The 19,428-nt window shown below is 39.7% G+C and overlaps 2 protein-coding genes across 4 annotated transcripts in view; one reads left to right on the forward strand and one right to left on the reverse strand.

The window, feature by feature from the left end:
- The window catches only part of LOC120541394 (SH2 domain-containing protein 4B), a 155,311-nt gene that overhangs the window by 133,839 nt on the left and 2,044 nt on the right, over positions 1-19,428 (reverse strand). The window contains exon 2 of the mRNA XM_039773015.1: positions 16,043-16,211. Within this exon, the coding sequence (XP_039628949.1) occupies positions 16,043-16,211 (169 nt within the window). The remainder of the gene's footprint in view (positions 1-16,042; positions 16,212-19,428) is intronic.
- Positions 17,352-19,428, forward strand: part of si:dkey-191g9.7 — a 68,099-nt gene continuing 66,022 nt past the window's right edge. For 2 of the 3 annotated variants that reach the window (XM_039767931.1, XM_039767929.1), the window contains exon 1: positions 17,352-17,649. The gene's annotated coding sequence lies outside the window, so the exon portion shown is untranslated. Of the gene's footprint in view, positions 17,650-18,262; positions 18,323-19,428 lie in introns of those variants that run through there. The other variant, XM_039767939.1, reaches the window with a different exon arrangement.

Genomic DNA, 19,428 nt, shown 5'->3' on the forward strand with positions numbered 1-19,428 from the left:
TCCCTGAACATATCGCCCAGCAGGTCCGGAAATATAACTTTGATAATATGTACACCTTAATTAAGATCACAGAGCGCCATTGGGCGGCTTGCAAATCAGGGCGATCAGAACGGTTCTCTTGCCTAACCCAACAGGCACATGGGGCAGCTGCTGAGCCCCCCCGACAAGCTCCTGAATCTGCTGTCCATAGACGGGACAGACCAGTACAAGTGTGGCGAGATTGGACATCTGTACCCTAACTGTTCCTACGAGCACATGGATTGCTCGTTGGTGAGGGGAGAAAGGTATTGTGCCACAGTGTCTAACCCGTTATGTCTGCCTTATACAGGTTCAGTTATTATAAATGGCAGAAAGGTAAGGGCAATGTTTGACTCCGGGAGCAACATTACCATTGTTGCTGCCCGTTTCGTTTTACCACAACAGTGGACTAAAATAAAAACTAGTCTTAAATGTATTCATGGGGATATCCGGTATTATAAAACAGCCTTTTGTGTAGTATCAGTAAATCATAACCTGACGAGCATGGATATTGCTGTATTACCAGATCCCCCTTTTCCAGTCATACTTAGTAGAGATTGGAATAAAATTACCAGTGGTAAAGACGCAACTGTACCTAAGAAATATTTAGGCTTAGTCATGGAGAATACTGCTCCGGCTGCATCCACGCCATGTCCCACAGTAGCACGGACCAATACAGGTACCCAATGCAAAGAAATCGATGCCCCATCGTCCTCTGCGGGAGCTAGTACAGTTAACATGGAGGACATGGAGGCAGATGGCCCTCCCCTTGAAGTTGCGCAGGACCCAATTCAAAATTTAAAGAGAATAATGGAACGATGATTCCTTAAAATTTGCTAGGAGTGCTGTAGTGTCCACCGAGGGTTATGAGACCCAGAATCTCATGCCACCGATGTCGGTCTTTGTAATTAAAAATGAATTATTATATAAAGTGGCAGAACATGGGGGTGAAGTGCAAGCATTGTTGTTAATTCCATGCACTTTTCCGCGACAAGTGTGTGAGTTAGCACATGCTCACCTTCTGGGAGCCCATTTAGGCTCCGATAAAACTTTAGAGAGAATAAAGCTCTGATTTTATTGGCCGGGAATAAATGAGGAGGTCCAGCGATTTTGCACTTCCTGTCCAGAGTGTCAACTTCACCAGATTCCCAGAAGGACTCAAGCTCCTCTTATTCCCCTTATTGATATTCTCTTTGAATGATTCGGGATCGATCTTGTAGGACCCCCTAGAACCCTCGTTAAAAGGATTTAAATATATATTAATGTTAGTTGATTATGCCACTCGCTTTCCAGAAGCTGTTCCATTACACTCAGCTAATACAAAAAATATCACACGGGAATTAGTAGGGATATTCGCTCGTGTTGGGATCCCCAAAGAGGTTTTAACAGACCAAGGGACTCCTTTCATTTCAGAGACGTTCAGGGAGGTAGCTAAGTTACTCCATATAAAGCATCTGAAAACGTCTGTCTATCATCCCCAAACTGATGGGTTGGTAGAACGTTTTAATCAAACTTTGAAACAGATGTTACACAAAGTAGCTAATGAAGATGAAAGAAACTGGGATCAGTTACTTCCTCTCGTTTTGTTTGCTTACCGGGAAGTCCCTCAGACCTCTACATGTTTCTCTCCTTTTGAACTTTTGTATGGAAGACAACCCAGAGGGCTTTTGGATATGTTAAAAGAAGGATGGGAAGAGGAGGTCCTCCCTACTTCAAATATTCTTGAATATATCGCGCAATTACTCAATAGACTAGAGAAAATTAGGTCTATTCTAAAAGATAATTTGGAAAAAGCACAAGCAGCGCAGTCGCATTATTATAATAGAAACACCACCTTTCGGGAATTCGTCCCGGGTGATCATGTAATGGTGCTTGTCCCAACTTCCCATTCAAAATTGTTAGCGCATTCGCAAGGCTCTTATGAAATAAAGGAAAGAAAAGGAATCTTGGATTATTTGGTTAAACAACCTAATTGTTGACCGAGTGAACGAATATATCATATTAATTTGCTGAAACCATGGAAGGACAGGGAACTTGATCCCTCCTCCAGCCAGCCTAGTTCTTTTTTCACATCCTGTGCCCACCTTAATTTTGGTCCAGATTAGACATCTGACAACGACAAGATCTCGAACAAGCTATCTTGTCTGTCCCAAAAGTTGTGGACGAGATACCTGGACGAACTGCATTGATTGTACATGACATTATTACTGACCCTGGGGTAATTGTCAGAGAGAGACCTTACGGGCTCCCGGAGGCAAAGAAAGCGGAAGTGGAGTTGGAAATTAGACGAATGCTGGACCTAGGGGTTATTGAAGGAAGCTATAGCCCTTGGTCTAGTCCAATTGTCTTAGTTTCTAAACCTGATAGGTCGTGGAGGTTTTGCAATGACTTCCCACGACTTAATCAGGTCTCTAAATTCGATGCGTATCCCATGCCGCTAGTGGATGATTTACTTGATTGGTTAGGGAATGCTCAACAACAACAACATTTATTTATATAGCACATTTTCATACAAACAATGTAGCTCAAAGTGCTTTACATAATAAAGAATAGAAGAATAAAAGACACAGTAAGAAAATAAAAGAAGTCAACATTAATTAACATGGAATAAGAGTAAGGTCCGATGGCCAGGGTGGACAGAAAAAACAAAAAAAAAACTCCAAAGGCTGGAGAAAAAATAAAATCTGTAGGGATTCCAGACCATGAGACCGCCCAGTCCCCTCTGGGCAATCTACCTAACATAAATGAAACAGTCCTCTTTGTATTTAGGGTTCTCACGGAAGGACTTGATGATGATGGTCACATAGGCTTCTGGCTTTTAGTCCATCAATGTTGGAGCATCATGATGCTTTGAGTAGGTGGTGGTGGCGCAGGCCGCCACCACAAAGAAACCGGAAAAAGAAACAGAAGAGAGAGAAGGGGTCAGTACGGATTTTAGAGCCACCATGAATAGTTATTATGATGAATTGAACATACAGAGTATCAGGATTAAGTTAAAGTGAAGTTATGAAAAGGCCATGTTAAAGTAATGTGTTTTCAGCAGTGTTTTAAAGTGCTCTACTGTATTTGCCTGGCGAATTCCTATTGGCAGGCTATTCCAGATTTTAGGTGCATAACAGCAGAAGGCCGCCTCACCACTTCTTTTAAGTTTAGCTTTTGGAATTGTAAGGAGACACTAATTTGAGGATCTAAGGTTACGATTTGAAATATAGGGTGTCAGACATTTCGATATATAAGACGGAGCAAGATTATTTAAGGCTTTATAAACCATAAGCAGAATTTTAAAGTCAATTCTGAAAGACACAGGTAACCAGTGTAGTGACATCAAAACTGGAGAAATGTGTTCGGATTTTCTTTTCCTAGTTAGGATTCTAGCAGCTGCATACTGCACTCATTGCAAATGATTTGTGTCTTTTTTGGGTAGTTCTGAGAGGCGTGTGTTACAGTAATCTAAGCGAATGAAAAAAAAAGCATGAATTCATTTCTCAGCATCATTAAATGATATAAGGCGTCTAACTTTTGCTATGTTTCTTAAGTGAAAAAATGCTGTCCTAGTGGTCTAATGAATATGTGATTTAAAATTCAGGTTACAGTCAACAGTTACCACTAAGTTTTTTACTTCCGTCTTAACTTTTAATCCTAATGCATCAAGTTTATTTCTGATAACCTCATTGAATCCATTATTGCCAATCACTAAAATTTCAGTTTTCTTATTATTTAGCTTGAGAAAATTACTATTCATCCATTCAGAAATACCAGTAAGACATTGTGTTAGTGAATCAAGAGAGTCGGTGTCATCAGGTGCTATTGATAAGTATAGCTGTGTGTCATCAGCATAGCTGTGGTGGCTCACGTTGTAACCTGAGATAATCTGACCTAACGGAAGCATGTAGATTGAGAAGAGCAGCGGACCAGGATAGAGCCTTGTGGAACACCATATAGAATATCATGTGTCTTTGAGTTGTGATTACCACAACTAACAAAGAATTTTCTCCCTGCCAGGTAGGATTCAAAACAATTTAAGACACTGCCAGAGAGGCCCACCCATTGACTAAGGTGATTTCTAAGAATATTATGATCAATGGTGTCAAATGCGGTACTCAGATCTAAGAGGATGAGAACAGATAAATGGCCTCTGTCTGTATTTACCCGCAAATCATTTACTACTTTAATGAGTGCAGTTTCTGTGCTGTGATTTGTTCTAAAACCTTCACTGAAATTTATCAAGAATAGCATGTTTATTGAGGTGGTCATTTAACTGCATAATGGCTGTCTTCTCCAGAATTGTACTTAAGAAAGGCAGGTTAGAGATGGGTCTGAAATTTTCAAAAGCAGAGGGGTCAAGATTATTTTTATTGAGTAGGGGTTTAACTACAACAGTCTTAAGACAGTCTGGGAAGACTCCCGTATCTAATGATGAATTTACTATGTCAAGAATATTATCAATTAGCACGCCTGATACTTCCTTGTAAAACCTTGTTGTTATTGGGTCAAGGACGTAGGTGGAGGGTTTCAGCTCGATTCCTAACTACTCTTGACATGACTAAAGGGTATTGGCAAGTTCCCTTAATGGACTCCTCTAAAATGAAAACCGCTTTTAGTTCACCCAGTGGACATTGGCAATACAGGGTCCTTCCTTTTGGTTTGCACGGGCGCCAGCGGCTTGCCAATGTCTGGCAGACACACTGCTACGGCCCCACAGTTCCTATAGTGCCGCCTACCTGGATGATGTAGTCATTTATTCTGGCAGATGGAAGGACCATGTATGGCAGGTTAAAACAGTACTCTCCACGCTAGCATCAGCAGGGCTTCGTATTAATCCGAAGAAATGTTTCTTCGGATTGAGAGAAGCCAAATATTTAGGCTACCTAGTAGGTGGGGGTGTTGTTAAACCACAATGTAATAAAGTTGATGCCATCATGAATTGACCCCGTCCGATAAATAAGTGGCAGGTACAAGCATTTTTAGGGTTGGCGGGCTACTATCGCCATTTTGTACCGCATTTCTCTGAAATTGCTTCGCCCTTATCTAATTTAACAAAGAAATGAGCACCTTTAAAAGTGGTATGGGATGATTCGGTTGATAAAGCATTCTGTGACCTAAAGTTGGTCCTTACATCAGCACCTGTGTTGAAATCCCCTGATTTTTCTGTTCCTTTCATTCTCCAGACCGATGCATTGGCCACAGGATTGGGTGCCATGCTGAGCCCGTGCGTCGACGGTGCTGAACACCTTGTTATGTACGTTAGCCGGAAACTGCTGGAGCGTGAGACCAAGTATGCTGCAGTGGAGCGAAAAGCCTTGGTGATCAAGTGGGCTATCACGTCTTTAAGGTACTACTTATTGGAGCGCGAGTTTACTCTAGTGACGGATTATGCCACTTTACAGTGGATGTCCCTTCATCGTGACTCTAACCCGCGCATCACTAGGTGCTTCCTGGATCTTCAACCTTATTGTTTTAGTGTCATTTATCGTAAAGGTTCCTTGCAAGCCAATGCAGATGCTCTCTCTTGTGTCCACAACCTCTCGGTGCAGGTCGCCCGACCTGATGGGTCTGGGCTGAGGGGGGGTCATGTCACACATGTGCGATTAGGAGGCAGTCAATGAGCCTAAAGGTGAGTGAAATATCGCAAAACAGTGCATCATCACGTGGTACTTACCTGAACTTCTTTTCATCAACAGAAATCCTGAAGAAAAGTAATTCCCGCAACTTCCGGTTTCCAAAATGGCCGCGATGAAGTCACTTCCGGCTCCCACAAATCACCTCACTTCATGATGACGTTTCCAGTTCCTGCTGCCACGTCACTTCCTGCCAACCATTTCCTGTCATATGATTCATTCTTACTATAAAACCGCCATTTTGTTCCAAGTAAATCATTCATTGTACTTCTAAAGACTCTGAATCACTTTTTTCATCATTGTTTGCACTTTGTTTTGTTCACGTGAAGAATTATTTACTCGAAAGAATTACCACACTCTACATATACAGTATGAGAAAGTCAAGTGAAGAACACTCCAGATTTTTTCTCAGGTCATGTTTCTGTAAGAAGATTGAATGAATGTCATATCACATACTTGCAAAATAAGTTTTCTTTGAGTAGCACTAAAACCAAAATAAGTCTCTAGTACCTCTCATTAACTTGCCAGTCTGCCAGGTAGTTTGCAGTGCTTACTGCTTTTACAAAATGAGAAAATTCTATAAAACAGAAGTTTAACAATTACCCTTACATATCATTCCAGTTTGAAGTAGCTTTGCTAATGTATGCAAAGAATGCAACATAGCCACTCAAGTTATGCAAAGTGTGAGTTTTTAAGTAGAAACCTGGCTAAATAACAAAGATGGGGATGAGTATAACATAGAGGGGTACACATTTTTAGGAAGGATAGACATAACAGAAATAGGGATGGGCTTGCTGTTTATGTCAAACACAATCTAAATGCAAGTCCCCTTCAGTTTGACGATGAGCCCCATCTTAATGAGGACATGTGGCTTTGCCTGGAAAGCATTAAGGAAAGATGCCTTATTTTAGGAGTGTGTTATAGACCACTCAATGCAGACAGCATTTCCAACACACATCTCTTTAGTAATATTAAAAAGGGATATTATAGTCATGGGGGACTTTAATTATCCAAATATAACCTGGGATAATCTCACAAATGGTGGAGCACAAGAGCAGGAATTTTTAGATGTATGCAATCAGTGATTGTTTTTTAACACAGATTGTTAAAGCACCATTGTGGGGTGAAGCTTGTCTGGATTTAGTATTTTGTAATAATCACGATAGAATTGAGGGTGTCGATGTGATTGAACCAGTAGGGTCAAGTGACAATAATATAATGCAATTGTGGTTTGTAAGAGTGTGGATGCAAAGACTAAAACTGTTAAGTTCAATTTTGGTAGGGCAAATTTCAAGCAGATGTGGCAAAGTCTAAGGAGGATAGACTTAGATAAGCTTTTAAGAGTGGAGACAGCTGAGGAGCAGTGGAGCAGGTTTAAAAATGTTCACATTTAATACAGGACAGATACATACCTACATTTGGAATTAATAGGAAATAAAAAAAACCTCTGCAGTAGGTTAATAAAGAGTTTAAAAGGAAGCTGCAAAGGTAAAAACAGCTGTATAAGGTGTGTAAGACTAATAACTCCAAAGTGAATCGTAGGACGTATCCATTAAGAAGGATAATAGGGAGGCTAAAAGACAGATGGAAAGGAATACAGCAGATAAGACAAAAGATAACCTAAAGAGATAGATTCTTTCAGTATTTTAGTAGTGAAAGAACAGTCATGGAGGAGGTGAAGTGCATCAGGAATATTAAAGGGGAATTAAAGATAAAGACAGTGAAATAGCAGACGCGCTAATTTACATTTCTTCTAAGGTTTTCACAAATGCATAAGTGGATAATCTCTCAGCAGTAAATGGGATTACTAAGGAGGTTCTGAGTGATTTAGGAATTGTTGAGGGAGAAGTATTGTTCAGATTAAATAGGCTGAAATCAAACAAATCTCCGGGACTAGATAACATTTAGCCTTGAGTTCTTAAGGAGGTTAACGGGTAAACATATAAGCCCTAGTCACTGTGCACTGGGGAGACTCTGAAAGACTGGAAAATTACATATACTAACGTTTTTTAAAAAAAGGGTGACTGGGCAGATACAAACATATATAGGCCAGCAAGCTTAATGTGCATTACATGAGAATTAATAGAAGAAATTATTAAGGCCAAGACTGAGGAACACATGGCAAGAACAGGAGCTTTACTGGACAGCCATCATGGGTTCAGAAAAGGGAGGTCATGTTTTACTAACATGCAAGAATTCTATGAGGAAGCAATAAAGATATATTATTTATCTTGACTTTCAGAAAGCATTTGATAAGGTGCCACATGAGAGGTTGGGCATCAAACTAAAAGAAGTGGGAGCTTAGGGTAATATTTGTAGATGGGTGCAGAATTGGCTCAGACACAGGAAGCTGAGGGTGATGGTGCAAGGAACCTTATCAGAATTGGGTGATGCTCCACAGGGGTCAGTGCTAGGACTGCTGCTATTTGTAGTACAGTATATATAAATGGTTTGGATAAGAATATAAGTAACAAGCTGGTTAAGTGTGCAGATGATACCAAGATAGGTGGATTGGTAGATCATTTTGAATCTGTTAAATCATTACAGAGGTACTTGGACAGCATACAGGCTTGGACAGATGAAATTTAATGTCAGTAAATGTAAAGTATTACACATAGAATGCAAAAATGTCAGGTTTGAATACACAATGGAAGGTCTGAAAATCAAGAGTACACATTATGAGAAGAATTTAAGAGTCGTTAGTGGACTCTACACTTTCAGCTGCCAGGCCATGTTCAGAAGCTGTTAAGAAGGCAAGCAGAATGTTAGGTTATATAGCATGATGTGTGGAGTACAAGTCAGAGGAGGTTATGCTCAAGCTTTTTAACACTCTGGTTAGACCTCATCTGCAGTACTGTGTGCAGTTTCAGTCTCCAGGCTACACAAAGGTCATAGCAGTGCTAGAAAAGGTCTCAAGAAGAGTGACTAGACTCATCTCAGGGCTACATGGAATGAGTTGCGAAGAAAGGTTAAAAGAGCAGAACCTTTTCAGTTTAAGCAAAAGAAGATTATACTTCACGTTCAGAATGCGTACGCGCACGCATCATGGCTGCCACAGGATCGATGTGCATGCTTTGATGTTTGATGAATGGTTCAATGTGGTGAAGCATAATGCCAACACACAAATGCATTTGTGGTGCTTTTATATTCAAGCATCGCATTTTCCCCAACGTAATAGCACAATACATTTTAAAAGACTCATATAACATCTTCTGTGCCATCTTTTTTTTTTTTTTGCACTTTCACAACAGCATCAGAATGTATGGCAGCAGATTTGAGACTCAGAGAAAAAAAATAAGAACACAGTGAAAAGGTCTATTTTGTGATTCAAGTGGAAATTTTGGCTTTAACCTTGTAGTTTATTTTAAGTAAACATCATCTTAAAACGACCCATTTATTAATCTCTACGCGCTTCTGGGGCTTCCTCCTGCACTGACAGTAGCGGCAAGCAGCAATCGCCGCACAGAACACATTATATTTATGATATTCCAGCTGTCTGCACATTTAGAATAATTAGATTTATACTTGATATTACTTTCATGATTCATCCATCCATTATCCAACCCGCTATATACTAAACACAGGTTCACGGGGGCCTGCTGGGGCCAATCCCAGCCAACACAGGGCCCAAGGCAGGAAACAAACCCTGGGCAGGGCGCCAGCCCACCGCAGTACTTTCATGATGAAATGCATTAAAGTAAATTTGTTACATTTTACAGATAAGTCATTAACTTTATTTAAATAATGAATACTGTTAATAATTACACATGTGGGGGCGGCACAGTGGCACTGGTGTTCTCGGCCTGGAGTTCGCATGTTTTCCTGGTGGGTTTCCACAGTATGCTCCGGTTTCTTTCCAAAGACATGCAGATTTTGGGATTTGGTGACGCTAAAATGATGCTAGTGTATGTGTATGCTTGTATTCACCTTGTGATGAGCTAATGCCCCGTCCAGGGATTGCTTCTGTCTCGTGCCTGATGCTTGCTGGAATGGGTGCATCCCTGGATTGATGGACGTAATCATTAAACATCCTTTTCCGAGATATTGTGGCAAGGTGTGCTCGGAATTTAATGGATATTTCAGGCAATTCACAACACAGTGAAGCCATTTTCTCACCGTGATATCTCGCACTGCCACCTGGTGGAATGTTCCAAATTTATGTAAAGTACACACTATGGCGGATGGCCAGGGTCCTTGCCCAACTTAGACACCTTCATGCTGGGAGGATCAGGGAAGCAAGTGTGGCCACAGCATTACCTTCCCCCGGAGTGCTGGATGGCCGCCCCCCTGGGTTGCAGTGGTGCCTAGGACTCCCACAGGGCTCCATGGGAGTTGGAGTTTGGTACAGCCCTGCTGGGGTCTGTGGGTGCTGCCAAGGGGTGTTGCAGCAACTGCTGAGCCCTCATGGGCAGGTCTTCCACCACACCCGGAAGCATGTCATCAAACACTTGGAGCACTTCTGAGTGCCTTTTATAAGGGGCCAGCAGACACTACTCATTGAGCCAGAGTCAGGAGGAGGGAAGGAGAAAAAGAAGAAGAAAATAAAAGAATTGTGTTGTGTATTGTGCTTGTGCTTGGGAATGTTTGTTGTGCTTGTGGGAGACAGGGAAGATGTTGCCAACAGGGGAAAAGAAAAATAAAAAGCCTCTGTCTGTGCCGGGTTGGGGCAGCGGTGCCCACCTGTCCAGGTTTTCAGCAGCACACACTGAAGCCGCGCAAATAGAAGAGAGCCACTGAAGAGGCTCATTAGAGACATCACCCCCCAATGGGAAAGGAAAGATCCAGGAGGGCTCCTATGGCAGTTGGCGGCCTTACACTTGCCGTTGTCAAAGAAGCCTGGATTGGCTTGCTGCAGAGAGAGGCCACCCCGATGACAGAAGTAATGGGAGTCAGGATCCGAAAGGAGGTACAGTAGGTGCCAGCTTTAGGGAATTTATGCCCTGGGATTTTGTTACGTCTGTGCCAAAAGCCTACCTCCTAGATAGCAAAGTGCCGGTTCCGCGCTCTTGGCTGAAGCACATCATTCCGTGGGAGAGAGCAAAGTAGATTGGGGCCCACTGCTCGTCAATGGACAGCGATATGAAAAGGAGCACCTGGAGTCTCAGCGTGACGACGTCAAACCTATGGAGGAGAGGGGGTGGTGGAGGCTCGGAAAAGCCTCCACCTGTCAGGTAAGAGGGTGGAGGGTGTGTACCGGTGTCTCAATGCTAAAAGAGTACAGGCAGGGATGTTGAACTTCCACCCTGAGCTCCGAGGATACCTGACGGGGCCTCAGTGCACAAGTATAAACAGTACAACACTTGTGTAACAGTAGCACAGTAGCATCCTCTGGACCATGCTTCACATAAAACTTCAAAAAAAAAAAACTAGACTTGATGTTTTTTAAAAGAACTAAGTGGATAGTACTGGCGAGCTTTATTGGTCTAAATGGTCAGTTCTCGTCCAGATTGTTCTAATAGCAACTATAGAGATCTTTTGTAGCATGCCAGGAGCAAAAGTGTAGGTAGAGCAGTGTTTTCTAACCATTTTTCTGTGGTGGCACACTTTGTGTAACCCAAAAAGGCAGACCACAATTCTACCAACCACAAAAGCATTAAAACAATACATTTGGTAAACATTCTGAACAGGCGAGACTATCAGAGTCGCTGACAATAACAAAATTAGCTTAGAGGTTGGTGTTTACAGACACAGCACTTAGTGAAGAACTTTGGACACGTTTTCCAAGCTGCTTTGTGCCTTTGCCCACTGATATAGGCAGTCCTATATGACACGCCTGGGTAGCTCTTATTGCGCATCATTTGAAAAACACTTGTTTAGAATAGAATTATAAAGACGTTGATGGTGATGAACAATTGAGGATGGCATTTGCAGAGTTTAAACAGAAATTTGAATGTATTCCCTTTCAATTCAATCAGTCTTTAGCATTGTATTCAAAGTCTACAGTCGTTCCAATCGTTTCATTTTATTTTGACACGTCTCTGTCTCATATGCCATACCAATTTGAGAATTAATACATTGACCTTGTTTTCTTTTAAACTTACCTCTTAATAAAGCATTCAAATTCAGGTTGTACTTGCTCAAATAGTATTTTTTTAAAAGGTCAGGTGTCAGGTCATTGTTTCAGTTTAAACTATGCCATCACATTTTTAAAAGTTCCTTTGTGTTAATTCTACATTAATTTTGTGATTCAGTGTATATTTACTTCATGATTTGTGTATTTATTTTATGATCGCATGTTTTAATGTTAGATGTGATTAATTCCATGCAATTATGATATTAGTTAGTTCATTTTCTAATTGATTCCCATCCCTCATTTTTTTCTTTTTTTTTTTTTTATTAATTTTGCAATCCATACAAAGCAATCAAGTTTTTACAAAAAGAAGAATTGAATTAAGAACAGATCGATCCCCACCCCCGAGAGAGAGAGCAAGCCAAACAGCGTAAAATTTAAGGCTTGTAAACATACCTAAATTAATAAATTCTCTGTGCTTCATGACTTATTTTAAAATATTACTGATTAGATCCTGCCATGTTTTGAAAAAGTCTGTATGGATCCCTAACTGAGTATTTGATTTTTCCAATTTCAAATAATATAACACATCGGTTTCCCACTGACTTCAAAGAGGAGAGTTTGGGTTTTTCCAGTTTATCAGAATCAGTCTGTGTGCCAAAAGTGTAGTGAATGCAATCACAATTTGTTTGTCCTTCTCCACTTTAAGCCCTCTGGAAGAACCCCAAACACAGCTGTTAATGGGTTAGGAGGGATTGTGAGTCCAAGGCTGTCTGAGAGGTAATTAAAATTTTTGTCCAGAATAATGTTAATTTGGTGCAGGCCCAGAACATGTGACCTAGTGAGGCTGGGGCTTGGTTGCAACGTTCGCAGGTTGGATCATGCCCTGGAAACATTTTGGAGAGTTTTAGTCGAGACAGATGTGCTCGATATATAATTTTGAGTTGTATAATTCTATGCTTTGCATATGGAGCTCGAGTGAATTCTCTGCATTGCTACTTTCCACTCCTTTTCTGATATATTAATTGAGAGATCTTTTTCCCAGTGTCCTCTTGGATCTTTGAAAGGAGGGATTGCAAAATGATTTTATATATTGTAGAGATGGAGTCTGTCCTTGAGATTGAGCAATATTTTTTCCAACATGGATGGATGAGGGTGCAAGATGAGGAAAATCTGGAAAGTTATGTTTAACAAAGTTCCTGATTTGAAGATAGTGAAAGAAATGTGTAGCTGGAATGTTAAATTTGGAATGTAATTGTTCATAGGATGCAAAGACGTTGTCTATATAAAGATCTCTAAGCAAGTTAATTCCAAATTTTTCCAGATATTAAAACTGCATATGTTTGTGAAGGTTGAAAGAGGTGGTTCTCTTGCAGAGGTGCCACAGATAGAAGATTCTGTCTTAAAATGCTTTCTACATTGGTTCCAGATTCTAAGTGAGTGGAGCACAATTGGGTTATTAGTATATTGCCGATAACGTGTGTTTATTGGAGCACAGAGCAAGGAATACAAAGAAGTACTGCAGGATTTTACTTCTATTCCGGTCCATGCCTGTGTATGTTCTTCCATTTGTGTCCAGGTTCTTATCACCTGTATATTTTATGCCCAGTAATAAAACTGGAAGTTAGGTAGAGCCATGCCTTCTGCCTTTTGTCTTTGTAGGGTCGCTCTTTTGATGCGTGGATGTTTTGAATTCCAAATAAATGAGGTTATTGTTGAATCTAATTGCTAAAAATGATTTATTAATGTATATTGGATGTTTTGAAATAAAAAGGAGCTTAGGAAGAATATTCATCTTAACAGTGTTAATTCTTCCAGCTAGTGTGAGATGAAGGGTTGACCATCTATGCAAGTCTTGTTTAATTTTTTCCATGCAGACGACAAAATTTTGTTGATATAGAGCTTTATGTTTACTTGTGATGTTTACCCTAGGTATTTAAACTGTTCTGCAATGATAAAAGGTAGGGTATCTAATCTAATATTATATGCTTGAGAATTCACTGGAAAGAGTACACTTTTATTCAGATTAATTCTGAGACCAGAGATCTTTTGAAATTCTGTGAGTGCTGCTAAGACTGCAGGCACAGAATTTTCTGGGTCCATATATACAGTACCATATCATCTGCATATAATGAGATTTTCTGTTCCAGTCCTTCTCTGCTAATCCCCTTTATCTGATCAGTATTTCGACAATGTATTGCCAGTGGTTCAATGGCAATCGCAAACAGCAGCGTGACAAGGGACATCCTTGTCTAGTGCCACGTTCTAGTTTAAAGTAGTCTGAGCAAATGTTGTTGATGCAAACTGAAGCTTCTGGGTTAGTATACAGTAATTTAATCCATGCACAAATGTTGGGCCAAACCCAAACTTCTCCAATGTAGTAAAAAGGTATTTCCATTCAATCATGTCGAATGCTTTTTCTGCATCCAATGATAATAATATTTCTGGGGTGTTTGATTTAGTTGGTGAGTATATTACATTAAACAGGCTCGAAGATTTGAAGATAAGTGTCGGCCCCTAATAAATCCAGTTTGGTCTTGTGATATTACCGAGGGGAGCACTTTCTCCATCCTTCTAGCTATGATTTTAGAGAGTATTTTAACGTCGTTATTCAGAAGTGAAATTGGTCTGTATGATGCACATTGTAATAAGTCCTTATTTTGTTTTGGAAAAAACAGTGCTTAGTGCTTGGTGAAAGGTTTGAGGAAGAGATTGGTTATCTCTGGCTTCTGTAAATGTTGCTAATAGGAGGGGGGCTAGCTGAGTGGAGAATTTCTTGTAAAATTCTGCAGGGTAGCCATCAGGGCCTGCTGCTTTCCCACCTTGGAGTGACTTTATAGCATCTAGTAATTCTGATAACGCAGAGGTTTATCAAGTTCCTCCACACTAAAAGCGTCTATTTGTGGTATCTGTAATGTATCCAGAAATGCATTAGATTGTGTATTGTCTTCTTTAAACTCAGTAGTATATAGGGATTTATAGTAGTCTCTGAAAGTGTGCATTATATTTTTCTGTTTGACGATTTTATCTCTGTTCGTGTTGGTGATTACTGAGATTGCGTTGCGCACTTCTTGCTTGTGAATTTGTTGCGGTAAAAGCTTATTAGCTTTCTCTCCATGTTCATAATAATGATGTCTGGATTTGTAGATTAGTTGTTCAGTTTCTTTAGTTGTCAAGAGGTTTAATTCTGAATGTAGAGCCTGCCCTCATTTTTTTTCTAAAGATCTGATAAAAAAGTTATACATTTGGCCCACCTTATTCCCAGGTTTGGCATCCATGGTTTTGACCCACCACAGTTCAACCTTATTAAGAAAATAACAGCCATTGTGTTCACTTTGTGTGCATAATCGTCATTATATACTTTTATATAAGTCAGCTTCTGTGACTTTTGTAGCCCCACCCCTCTTTTTGTGGTCCTGGAACCAGAGACCTGCTGATAAGGTGGGTCAACCTGTATTTAAGAAATTTGAACTACGATTACTCAAAGACCCTCCACCGCCAACAACTAATAATAGCAGATGACTTCATGCCATTTTTACATAACATGAATTGGAATGTGTTGTCTATGAAACCACCTCAACCCTATTTGTACCTAACTTTTGACCACATACAGTATTATTTTAATGTGCCATTTTAAAGTATATGTTTAATAAAGTATAGCTCTACTAATACATGTAATTGCATTCGATTACCACTGTTGTTTTTGAAAAGGACTCGATATTACAATATATTTAATAAACAAAAAATATGATGAAGTAACTCAAAAAAATGTAAATGCTCCAACTTTCAAATCATTCAATAAAGTTTTCAACCAAGCTGGAATATTATGCCATGCATATGTTTTCTAACTGTTGTTTTATGATTTATAACTTTTTCATTATTTCATTGCCGTTATTTAATCTTTCTTTTGTTAAGATTATTTTTCATGGACACGGCCATTTTGTGTTTGTAGTTTTCATGGGTGCTGCCATTTTGTGTGTCTGGTTGCTTTAGTGATATCTGTGATACACATACCACAAGAGCCATGACTTGATGGTGGTGTTATAAAAAATGGCTGTATGAAGTATTAAGCTGTGTCCAAACTTCATTGTAGAACAAAAGAAGAAGTTCCCAAAAGAACTCTATACTTGAAAACTCATTTGGTTTTGAATTTTTGAACAGGTTTGGTTAGCTACTTAGAATTTAGTAAATTTTCTTAAAACTTGATGAACAATCATTAGTGTTTTGAGCTCTTCTTGACTTCCCTTCTGCAACATTTCTAAACTCTGCGCCAAATTCAGTCTGTCCGAATGTCTCCTTTCAGTCATGACAGAATGTGTCAATATGCTGTCTTGAAATCTCCATTATTCTTTTTCCAGTCCCAATGACTTGTTCATCTTAGTACAATTGTACTCACCATGGCTTGACAAACTGGCAGCTTGTAGATGGATTAGTTGTGGGTGGTATGAATTCCTCGTAGTGGCGTCGGGGGCACATTCTCCTCCACAAGTAATAAATGCCAATACCAAGGAGAACCAGCAACAGGATACCTCCTAAAACACCAGCAGTCACTCCTGCCACTGGATCTATATGGGAGAAAAGAAAAACCTAAATGTTATAGAAGGTCAAGGTGTGTATCAGCATGGACTTGTATTGCATTGAAAATAAATGACAAATGGTAAATTTTAACTGTGCAATCTTAAATAAATCTTACTACAAATTCACATACGACATGGGCTTGGGTGCTGACATCACATCCTTATTGCTCACTTGGCCAAACAAGACAAGAACATGAGTAGGTTGTTTGGTGATTATTGAATGCTAGTACAGTGTGCATTTGTGCACTTTTGTGGCAAAATATAATTTTCAGCACACTCTTTAGAGTGAAACTTGGTGAGATAATTGTGGTAATTTTAGGAGTGTTCAGCACACTGCCATCTAAGAGCAAGAAAATATGTGATGGGCACAGTGGGCATTTCCTTATCACTGTCTAGAAATTAAATTAAAGCTGCAGCACAGTTTCTTCTAACTTTGTAGAGCTTCTTTTCATAATTATTTCCATTTTCACAACCTGCTTGTTTAGTGACTAGCCAGTAGGGTAATTGTCAGTTGTCATTGCTGTATCATACTGTATGATATTTATTTACTGCATTGATCTTATTCTGTTGATCACTTTGTATTTTTGAATTGCAGTTTTAAATGTGCCTTTTGCAAGTTTCATGCTGGTAACTGTATTAAATAAAACACATTCTAATTGTCTGCTTTGTAAAGCATTCACTGCAAAGTGTGAAAGGTAATATGTCAAATAAAGATTGCTTGATTGACTGCCACTGGCACTTTATGCACTGCCAAGACTAACTGAAGTTGTATCAACAGGCATATCAGTTCTGAAGATTAAGCTCATGCTGGTGACCTTCACAAAGTCCAACTTTCTTTTTTAATGAGAGAGTCTTTAGGTGTGAGTAGTAATAAAAGTTAGCAAGCAACCTCCTGTTCAAAATCAAAATTCTCCCTTTTTCCTCCCAACACAGCGATCCATCTGGCATTGTTATCTGTGCCACATCAAAAGGGTGACTCAGCAATGTTACAAGCCCTTGTCTGCGGAAGACAAGCTTTACAAAGACCCCTTGTAGATCATGGCAGACACACCCTAAAGTTCCCTTTTCTGACAGCTGAGATCAGCTGATAACTTTACCTTTTTTTAGACCAGGGCTATGCAGTGTGTATCCATTGCTCACTCTGTAGCGCAGCAGCAGAGGACAGGCCGTCTGTCTCTTTAAGACAACAAGAGAGTGGAAGTGTTGCTGTCAAGGGCGAGTCACTTGTAAACTGCGCCCAGAACACCTCACTGCACTTTGGAATCAAGATGGTGTGTACACAGCTGCACAGCCATGTCTGAACTGCCGGGGGAGACCAGTGGCCATGAAGGTGCCTGTGAGCCAGCTATGTGGCTGACCCTGAAAAAACTGTGATAACGGGGATTAACAGCAACTGCAGTCCAATTTCCTGACACTCTAAGGAAAGGTAAAACTTGAGCAATGTGAAATGTGGCTGGGTGGGAGGGGGATTTGCTGGACTTGTTTGTGTGTAATGCAATGCTGTGTGATTGGTGTGAATATACCAATACTATTATACTGTCAAAAACATTTTTTAAACTAGGTACAGCAAATATCTGCCATAACAAGCGAAAAACTTTTGTACACCTGTCTTACTTGGCATCCTGTGCAGGGTGAATACATAAACTAATATTCTTTAGAATTTACATTCAGTAGTCTAGCGCCAGTGAAACCAGGTACATCTTGTCAAGGAAACTCATACCATTATGAGGATAGCATGTTGGTGGGGTACTTTTATACACCAGCTGCATCATAATTACCTAAACCCCCCTCACATACACACTCAACTGGGGAAGCCGCCTGCCTCAAGTCTTCATTGTTAAACAGGTTTTACTGAGACGAGCAAGCTGTGACAGAGAGCTTCAGCTGACTCTGATTTTATCTTCTAGCCGGATTTTTCTCGTTTCTGCAGCCCAATGTACTTTTCACTAAACGCTTACCTTAGTTCAGAAATGAGGAAGTGTGGCTTTATGTAACAGTGCTTTTCTTTCCATCTGGTTTGCTCTGCCACCACCAGCATATGGATCATCCAGATGTGTTCAACCGTAACAGAGAAAGGGGCTGCCTCTTTTGCATTTAAGGTATTTTCTTTTCCTAAAAAGAATTGTGCTGATAAAGTGCTTATCCTAAGGGAATCCCAAGGCTACAAATTTTTGTTCCAACCAGTTCCACAATCGGTGAGCCAATTTACTTGCAATTTATCTTGGTTATTTCGCTGGCCTTTTTCATTCTGTATTTAGAAAAGGGCAGTTGTGTCAGATTTATATTTATAAGAAATTAAGTTGAACTTGCTGCCATAACTAAAAATTTTTAACATTGTTGTTTTACCGATTTAATTTATCTTTTTCTGTGGTGTTTGTTCCCCTAATTGTACCCTAATGCTAATTAACAATGCCATTAGACATAATGAACAAAGATCCGGGCAAATTACACCAAATGTTGAAAAGCTGCTACTATTTTAGTGTTATAAAACAATAACAATTTATTTCTTATATAGCCCCAAATCAGCTTATAAATATGTAAATGGGCTTTAACAAGCCATGTTTTTTGACAGCTCCCCTGCCTTGACTCCTTAAGAAGACAAGTTATACCCATTAGTGCAGGGGTCCTCAATCACGGTCCTGAAGGGCCACAGTGGCTGCAGCCCAATTGCTTAATAAGAAGCACTTATTGCTCAAGTAACACTTCTACTTCATTTTAGTTGTCTTGCTCATTAAGATTTTGAACATTTATTGCTTATTTTAGTCTTAAACAGCTGTATTCTTGGTTTTTAATTGCTCCTAATTAGCAATAACATGCAAATGACAAAAGAGTAGAGCATTTCTCCATTTAGCTTGTTACCATTTACACCTGTGTATATTTCTCATACAATTTTGGGTTTAATTAAATACTTGGAAGGAAAGTGAAGAGAAAAAAGTGAAGGACAGAGAATTACTTATCCATTTTAGCCTTCAAATCATTTAGATTATATACTTAGAAAGGGGAAGAAAATCTAGGATGTGAGAATGACCTGACATAGCAGACTTAAAGCACTAACAAGCCATGAAATTAAATTATTGGCAAGAATTGTTTTCTAATTAAGCAACTGAGTCAGAACAAAAACCTGCAGCCCTCCAGGACTGAATTAGTGAGTCCATCAAATGAAAATCATTATGAAGATGATGAATGTGAAAATCTAAAAAAACAA

Source organism: Polypterus senegalus, chromosome 1 (assembly GCF_016835505.1).
Source record: "Polypterus senegalus isolate Bchr_013 chromosome 1, ASM1683550v1, whole genome shotgun sequence".
NCBI lineage: Eukaryota > Metazoa > Chordata > Cladistia > Polypteriformes > Polypteridae > Polypterus > Polypterus senegalus.